The 8,617-nt window shown below is 39.2% G+C and overlaps 1 protein-coding gene across 1 annotated transcript in view; it reads right to left on the reverse strand.

Annotated features, from left to right (window-relative positions):
- Positions 1 to 8,617, reverse strand: part of LOC104940907 (rapamycin-insensitive companion of mTOR) — a gene marked incomplete at its 3' end in the record, with an annotated part of 36,155 nt that overhangs the window by 20,350 nt on the left and 7,188 nt on the right. The window contains exons 5-20 of the mRNA XM_010765921.1: positions 7,187 to 7,313; positions 6,366 to 6,535; positions 5,322 to 5,389; positions 4,818 to 4,885; positions 4,631 to 4,713; positions 4,005 to 4,092; positions 3,354 to 3,444; positions 3,165 to 3,231; positions 2,998 to 3,078; positions 2,719 to 2,819; positions 2,362 to 2,527; positions 1,671 to 1,772; positions 1,537 to 1,583; positions 1,318 to 1,453; positions 1,007 to 1,206; positions 784 to 910 (exon numbers count right to left, since the gene is read on the reverse strand). Of these exons, the coding sequence (XP_010764223.1) occupies positions 784 to 910; positions 1,007 to 1,206; positions 1,318 to 1,453; positions 1,537 to 1,583; positions 1,671 to 1,772; positions 2,362 to 2,527; positions 2,719 to 2,819; positions 2,998 to 3,078; positions 3,165 to 3,231; positions 3,354 to 3,444; positions 4,005 to 4,092; positions 4,631 to 4,713; positions 4,818 to 4,885; positions 5,322 to 5,389; positions 6,366 to 6,535; positions 7,187 to 7,313 (1,722 nt within the window). The remainder of the gene's footprint in view (positions 1 to 783; positions 911 to 1,006; positions 1,207 to 1,317; positions 1,454 to 1,536; positions 1,584 to 1,670; positions 1,773 to 2,361; positions 2,528 to 2,718; positions 2,820 to 2,997; positions 3,079 to 3,164; positions 3,232 to 3,353; positions 3,445 to 4,004; positions 4,093 to 4,630; positions 4,714 to 4,817; positions 4,886 to 5,321; positions 5,390 to 6,365; positions 6,536 to 7,186; positions 7,314 to 8,617) is intronic.

The raw sequence follows: 8,617 nt of genomic DNA on the forward strand, positions 1-8,617 counted from the left end.
TTCATTTCCTCATATTCCAAACGAGAAATTACGGTAGCAAATCACCCGGTTCTTTACGACCAGAACTATTTACCGGGATACAAACCGGAGGAACCAGGCATGGAGGGAGGTGGCAGAGACAGTGGGTGAAACTGGTAGGTTTTCGCCTGTTTGGGGAGTTTATATCCAGTTTACTTCGTTTTAACATTGCTATTGCTTTGTATGTCGGGGCGGGAGGTTCATGTGATTGGTTGTTGGTCGCAAAAAATCCCCAAGCTTTCAGACAAACCCACCTCCAAGATTTTCAAGATTTTTTCAAAGCTGCTGTGTGGACGGGGCGTTAGAGAAGCATCAATGGGCCAGCGGAGGAAACCCAGTCTTATGTATCCGTTTGTTACGGGTCATATTTAAACACTTGACCCACACACGGACAAAGACAGTAACTTCTCAGCCAGGCACAAACAGCATCATACTGTCGGTGCTGAAGTTCTTCAGTGTGAGGTAAGAAAACATAAAGCTTGCCATTTGTAACACCTGCAAGAGCAAAATAGAGGACCAACTTTAAACATGTGTACATTATTTTGAATACCTTTGGTGCCAATTAATGTTCTTATAAAAGAAACAAATACAATTGGAATTTGCAGACAATCGGAGTACCTCTATTATGACTTTTCAATGAGATGTCTAATGTTGCTTTCAATCTTGGGTAGATGCCAACTTCAGAACTTGTGCTGCTTTTCCTAACAGTGCCTTATGCAGGTTTTTACGTGTACGTCACGCCCTGTTTTCTGGAGGCTGTCTTACATCAGTAGCAGCAGTAAGGGTCTTGGAGAGGATCACTCTGGCCAGACCGTCCCTGCTGTAGTCCAGTGTGGATATAGCCAGTTTCAGCACAGCATCCTGGTTCTTCACAGAGCACAGATTCAGCAGGCTGCAAAATAAAATAAAAAGAAGATGTTTGGTCAAATGTTTCAATGCATCAATAGGACATCTCTGTAAGTCTTCCATTCTATGTCCATGCACTCACCACTGAAACAGGCCACATTTCTCCAGCAGTTTGACTCCCTGTGGGTGAGCAGAGAGTGTCCCCAGGAAGAGGAAGTAGTGTTGGCTGAGTGTGGTGAGCAGGCCGTTACTCTGCAGACAGCGCTCGGGCTTCAGCCCTGAGGACGAGGACAGCCATGACACCATGTCCTTCACCAGGTCCTCCAGGTACCCCTGGCCGTCCTGTTGACGGGGAGAGAAGAGAAAAGACCGAAACGCAAGGCAGGTAAGATAATGATAAAAAGGTACAAAAGCAAAGTGAGTTTTTGTTGTGTAAATGCACACTTCTCTGACCTCGTCCGATTCCATGAGGAACTCGATAAACTGACAGCCAACCACAGTGAGTTGTCTGGCTTTTGGGTGATCCAACGCCAGCCCTGCGTACAATTTACTACTGGGCTTATAAAAGTACAGCAGCCTCCGCACAAACCTGCATCACAGAGAAAAAGGATGTCAATACAATTAACCGTTTCAAATGCTGCCCTGGGTTTTGATGATACGAAGCCGTCTTACCTGTGCATTTGTTCATCTTTGTTATTCCTGAGGTTTACATGTGGCCACTGAGGGAGAAAACAACAACATTAAAACATCAGACAGGAAGTAGAACTGGCATAAAGGTCAGTGGGGCTTCATGAGAGTAGCCCGACCTTCAGGATGGTGGCGATCAGCAACCAGTTCCACTCCAGGTTCTGCTTGTGGTTCAGAATGTGACTGTCTCTCAGGTTCAACATCAGTGCTTCTTCTGTGTCCTGAGCACAAACACAGAAAAAAAGAAATATTAAAAAAAAAGTAATTTTGTTGTTTTTTCAATGCGCTCTGAGAGCTCGTTTTGATGTTAAATTACAGACTCAAATCAATAAACAATAAACAAAATATATATTAGCATCAAGAGGTTTATGTTTTAAGTGGAATTACCTCAAAGAGCTGCAATCCATTCAATCAATGCTTTTTACAGAGATACATTAGGAAACCATGAATGAAGCCAGCATTTACTGCAAGTGTTTTTCCAGTTACAAGGTTGTTTTCCTGTGCGTTTCCACTTTTAAAGCCTTTGTGCTAAGCTAAACTAAACACACACCAGTCTTTGCATTGAACGCACAAAGAAAGTTTTTTTTTTTTTTTTTTTTAACAGAACAAAAAAAAGGACGACAGGTCAAAAAAAAAAAACAACAACTAAATCAAGATCTAAAGGCTCTGGGTCTAAGTCCGTTACAAAGAAGAAAGTTTGATATTAATTGAGTGGGGTATAATGGAAAAGAGCATATTTTCCAAATAGATGTAGTTCTTAAATAAATATGTTGCTGAGGCACAGTAGGTAGAAAGCATGTGGATATTTACCTTTATAGCGTAGATGTCTCTGTGGACACGCGAGTGCGTCTCTCTGCGGTTATGAGAAGACACAGACTTGCGGATGATGTGATCCAGGTAAAGACTGTGTGGTTTCAGACCTTTCTTCTTCTTTTCATGGAAGCGCTTGAGATTGTTGACTGCTGCACTTGCCCGACTACAACATAACAAGAAACATATATCTCTTTTAAATGTGGTTTACAATATTTCACATACATTAATAATAAAACACGTTCATAGTTTCCTTATGTACTTAATGTAACATAATGTGAGTTACTCTACGAGAGTTTTTTAGATTTTTTTTTTTTTTAAAGGAAATGCCTGACATGCCTATCAAAGTATACTCACAGTCGTTTTTCCTGTGCAATGTCAAAGGAGGCTGCCATGTTGATGAGGGTGGGGAGGCAGTGCAGGTGGTGACTGTGGGAATGGGGAAGGATGGTGTTTGCCTAAAAACAGAGGGGCAGGAAAAAAGAGAGTATGCATTAGGTTTCACGATCACAACATTTGTAGGCCACTTTCTAAAATAAAAAATCTGACTAAAGCAATGTTTATTTAGCACTGACACAGCATTTCAGGGAGTCAAACTATATTTTCAGAGATTGTATTATTTCATTTTAATATTACCATGTGTAGAAGTTCTCCCAAGAGGATGGTGGCTCTCACAGCAAGCTGGTCATCGCTGCTGGTCACAACTTCCACAAGTCCCTACAGTTACAGAAGAGAGCATCATTGTATCAAAAATAGCATAAATCAAAAAATGCTAAATAATGAAAAACACAGAGTCAGCTCACCTCTAACAGCCCACTGGAGATGAAGGCAGAAAGAACAAATGCCAGGTAGTTGTCCATCAGATCAGGTCTAATGATGAAAAACAGAAAACGATTATTCATGCTCATGTCATGCATACAGTGAACGGACAGCCTTTTGGGTCAAATTTGGTTCAACATATTCCATCTCTGTTCTCTCATATCATCTCTCACCTAGAGCGGGCCCGATGGGGTAGTATGACTTTGGCCTCAGCAGCTAGAAACCCATCGGACAGTCTCCAGGTGTCCTGAAACCGGGCGGGGTCTGAGGAAGAGCAGAACAGAGATTAGTTTACGCTCATTGTGTGACTCAAATATTGTCTTGGGTTGAAAGAGCACCAAACCATTTAAGTAGAAGACTTTGGAAAGAGTTGAGATGGATGCTTTACATGAAAGACAATTACTTCATAAAAAAGTAGTGAGTAACCTAACCAAAGTATACCTTTATTTATATTAACCTTTCTGTTACTTTCACTTTCAGAGGCCATTGACTGAGACCTGTGTTGTGATGCGTTGTAATGTACCTGCTAATTGTCATCATGACATTTTTCCCAATCTTATTAAAGTGTCAGTAATCTAATGTATTGTTACTGTAATTCTAATCTAATAGTCACTGTTTTGTAACCTAGCTACATAAAGCCATTTCAGGTATTTCTTTCCTCCCCAAGACTGACTTCGGAGTTTGCTTTATGTCCATACCACAGAGCTAAAATGGCGATGACATGATCATTTCTGCATGTAGAACATCTCCCTAATCGCAAGGTACCAAGAAACTGGGAGAAGGTATAAATATGTGCTCTGAAGATATAAAGATGTTTCTCTCACCAACACTAAGAAGAGCTTCCATGAAGTCTTGAGTTATAATGGGCACAGGGAGCCTGAATATCTCATATAACACCTCCAACAAGCCTTTCTGCAGGGGAAATCACATTACAGCAGTCAGACACACATTTGATACAGCACAAACTACATTTGTATTTTTTTTTCAAAAAAAAAAATACTATTATCTTAGTGTTGTGGATTGACAGTACAATACTCCAGTTACTCTCCCTATTTACTCTCTGGTAACAGGGCGGTGCTATCTGATTTGATCCGTCAGTGCCAGAGCGGCTTTTGGGTACATCTCACTCTCTGCTCTGATACTCATGTACACAACTATTTATGAACCAGTTACAATACAGTCTTTATTATCTTCTGTCATTGTTATTACTACAGGGGGTAGGATAGAATTGCAGACCCACTCATTTGCAGATCAGCGCACTAAACTATCTAGTGCCTTTTCCTCCTACAATAGCCCTTTGTGCTGTCAAATGACGACTGGTGTGACTCAAATATTAACAGTAAAGTTTGCTATCAATTATATATTCACTGCTAATTTCAATAACGAGGTTGATCATTTGTTTTACAACCACAAACTTCCTTTTTCTGAATGCAACTATTTCAATACTCACCCTAACTTCCATATTTGGTATGCAAAGTAAGCCAATTAAAGATTGGATCCCAGAATTCCCAGCCTTGCATAGGTTGATAATTCCTGAATAAAGAAAGAGACAGTTAATCAAAAGTAATATAAATCAAATGAGTCTATTTATCTGTACACTTAAATAACTTTATTTATAACCACATCCAAGTCCTTACCAGACCAGGAGCGAAAGGCTGCCACGATAGCCATTCTACTCGACAAGAAACGGGCCTCTCTGTCCTCCCTGAGAACATGAAAGAAACCCAAATGAAAACCAGGACACCATGTTCCATACAAACAGCATCATAATGATCTGTGTACTGCGCCTCACACAGAGCACACAAAGCATATCAGAGAGGAGAAACTACAACACAAAAGCAGAACAAAATGCTAAACAGAAGTCACGGAGAATCACAAAGACATTTATTTTTATATAAAAACACATTATTCAGAGTGACTTAAAGCATTAGTGTGAATGCTTCAAAGCCTCTATCAAGTCATGCTGGAGTCGAGCAGCCCTGATAACATGAGCCATATCGCAAAAACAAAATACAAACTCTCAAATGCATGGTGTTAAATGTTAAATGGTAAACAGAGGGAAATGTCAGAACACTATTTATTTTGTTCCTACTGCAACAATGACACCCTTCATACCCCCCTCCACACACCCACACACTCACTTGAGTTGCCCTTCAGCCGTGTCTGCGTTGTGACGGTAGTGAAAATCTGTAAAAGGTGCGAGGATTTGCTGGAGGACCAAACAAACACAAGAGGGATGAGAACAAAATACAACCCAATTCAGATCTCATTGAAAATGAAGTGGTCAATTAAACACACAGGAGCTCAATTAAAAGACAACACATTTAAAAACCTAGGTATAGCTACATTCAGACATTTTAATGTGGAAATGCTCCATAATCACACTGTAGATTTTACATTTATATATTCAGTTTAATATTTAATATTCCATCTGTCAAATACTTATGTATATATAATACCTTATATATATATCGTATATCTTGTTATTGTTAATTTGTAAATTCAACAATATTTTCTACTTTCTTGTTTATTTCTTGTCTTTTCATTTTTATTGTACAATGCCATGTCTTTTTATGCTGCTGCGACACAAATGCCCCCAAATTGGATCAATAAAAGTATCTTAATAATAATAATAATAACATTTTATTTCTATAGCGCTTTTCTTGAAACCAAAGACCCTTTACATTTGGGAGGGAAGGTAGACAAACAAAACCAAAAAAAAACAAAACAGAAAAGCAGTCAGGAGGAAGTTGGTTGAGAGGGGGGGGGGGGTGGGGGCTTATGGATACAGAGTTGAAGAGTTGGGTTTTGAGGCGGGACAGGAACAGGGTGAGGGACTCAGACTCACCGAGGTCTTATCTTATCTTATTATACCTTTAAATATTCCCACGAAACATCTTTCAGTAATAATAAACCTGCTTCAGATCTCATATGACATCATGTGGATGTTATGACCGTGTGCTGAGATGTTTTTGTCCCAGGTGTCTGTTTACGGACAATGAGGCTTTAGAGATCTGCTGTAACTGATGACTGTAAGCTCCATGGGAAAGAGACGGGCAACCTGCGGCTGCTAATCCTGACTGAATGACTCCCACCACACCGGCTCACTTATAAAAGGCAGCCTCTCCTGAATTCATATCTGTGTCAGTGTGCGTGTATGAGTGAGTGAGTGTGTGTGTGTGTACCTCCAGTTCGACATCGACGCGCACATACTGCCGGGTGCGTGGGTGGTTGAGTAGATGGAGGATGGTGGTGATGAGTGCTTCGTTGATGCGGCTCAGCTGACAGTCGATCACACTCTTCAGGATGGTGCTGAGACCGCCACGTTTAGCCACCACCTCCGGGTTCTTCAGAGCTAAGTGTTCAGCAGCAAAGAAATATTAGAGCCGTTTCACATTGCTGTAGCGAATGTTTTTACCTTTGAAGCTTCTATTGAGCTTTTTGAATGAAGCTTCAAATTAAAGACATTATTTTCAAATCCTCAATTTGAAATGAATGATTGATCTAATGTAAGACTAAATGACTTCTATTTTATCTAATACTCTTTCTCTAATAAATCTAGTTTTGAAAGGTTTACCACAACACCAACAAATATTGAATTATATAAACACGGTGTGAATTTTGGAAAGGATTACATATTTCTTTTGCAAATAAAAAGTTACTTTTGGACTCTTGAGTTATTGGAAATGTCAACATGACATTGGTTGAAAATCCAATCCTTCCCGCCCCCACAGGAATATAATGCTTCCTATAGTATAATGCTAATTATATTACTGTGGACTAATCTGCAACTGTGAAGAAATACCAGGTTGAATGAAAAGACATTTCAAACAATAAAGACGCACAGCATTGGGATCTTGACATAGCATTTAAATGTCAATTTACTAGTTTTCTTCACTATTCACGCAATCCCTCAAGAGCTCCTCACAAAGCCGCTGGTTTTGCTAAATGAATGATTCTGAACATCTGCATTGTGAATCTCCATCTCTAAAGGCCAGGTACTCACCTAGCTCACATACGATGGCGATGGCGGCGCGGACCATGCGGTCTCGCTCCTGAAGTCCATCAGTGCCCACGGCAATTAAAGAGTTTGCAACAGAGGAGGGGAACAGCATTGCATTGACAGTGATAATCTGGAGTGGGATAGAGAGAAGGAAAACGTCGGTCAAACATTCCCAGACAAACACAGGCAGAAAAATAACTAACATTTCTTTCCAGGTCTCTCAAAAGAAAATACATATTTGAAAATGAAAAAGGATTACCTAATTGTAATGTAATTACGACCAAAGAGCGTATAATTGGTGTTTTTGGTCTTAATTGGCTAGGATTTCTTTAGACGATTATTCATTTTTTGATGGATTTCTTCAAGCTGAATGACTTGAGCCCATCTCTGATAAACATAAGGTATAAAGTGGTGCTTTTTCATAATTGTATTTGGAGGAACGCTGTTTTAAAATTGGTAAGGCGAAAGAAAGATATGAGTATTGATGAATTAAATAAAATACTAAGAATGTTCTTTCTTTAGTTGAAAACAGCCCTAAATCTGAGGGTCACATTTCTCTGAATTTACATTCCAAGAAGTGATAACAGAAATTATTAGGAGGCTCTATTTCAGGGGTGCCCAACCTTTTTTGAACCGAGAGCTACTTTTAAAGTTGCCAGTCTGCCGAGATCTACCAGTCGAAATAGAGAGGCGTAGCCATTACTGACAGCCTACTACCAGGTAAATACACACTTCTACTTGAATAAAACTGACCTTCATACGATGACTACTTCATAAAATACTGCAGATCCTTTATTTTACCTCTTTCTAATCTACACACATACAAGTATTTAACTGAAGTTACACAACCGTGTTGTTGATACAGAGTTGGAGTTTATTCACACGTCACATACTACAGTGGGTAATGTTTTCAAGAAACATTGAACAGTGCTGCCACATATGACACAAGAAAAAAGAAAAGACTCTGAACCCTTACTTTGCCATTATCTAAAAATAGTGTTGCTACAAAAGTATAAATTAGGCTTACTAATAAGAAAACTCAGATCTGAAGCTACACAGGAATCTGCTGCCAAAGTGCAATAAAAAAGACAAAATTAATAGAATCAAACCCTTTTTATTTTTTGCATTTTAGTAATGCATAAAAAGAAATGCCTTTTAAAATAGGATGCAAGCAACACTAGTTTCTTAACCTGAATTGATAATAGACTATAATCAATTTAAACAGAACTTTGCATTCTTATACCATTTTGTACAATAATTATAATGAATAAGTTCAAACAAACTCAAACTTACAGCTGATTAATCACGGTATCTAACTTGAGTTTTTATTATATCAAAAACCTGTTGAAATTAGGGCTGGCGATATATCGAGTTTACACGATACATCGTGGATTGCACTCCATGCGATGTCGTAAATGCCACATCGTGAACATC

The sequence above is a fragment of the Notothenia coriiceps genome, unplaced genomic scaffold (genome assembly GCF_000735185.1).
Source record: "Notothenia coriiceps isolate Sejong01 unplaced genomic scaffold, NC01 NC01_scaffold00002825, whole genome shotgun sequence".
NCBI classification, from domain to species: Eukaryota; Metazoa; Chordata; class Actinopteri; order Perciformes; family Nototheniidae; genus Notothenia; species Notothenia coriiceps.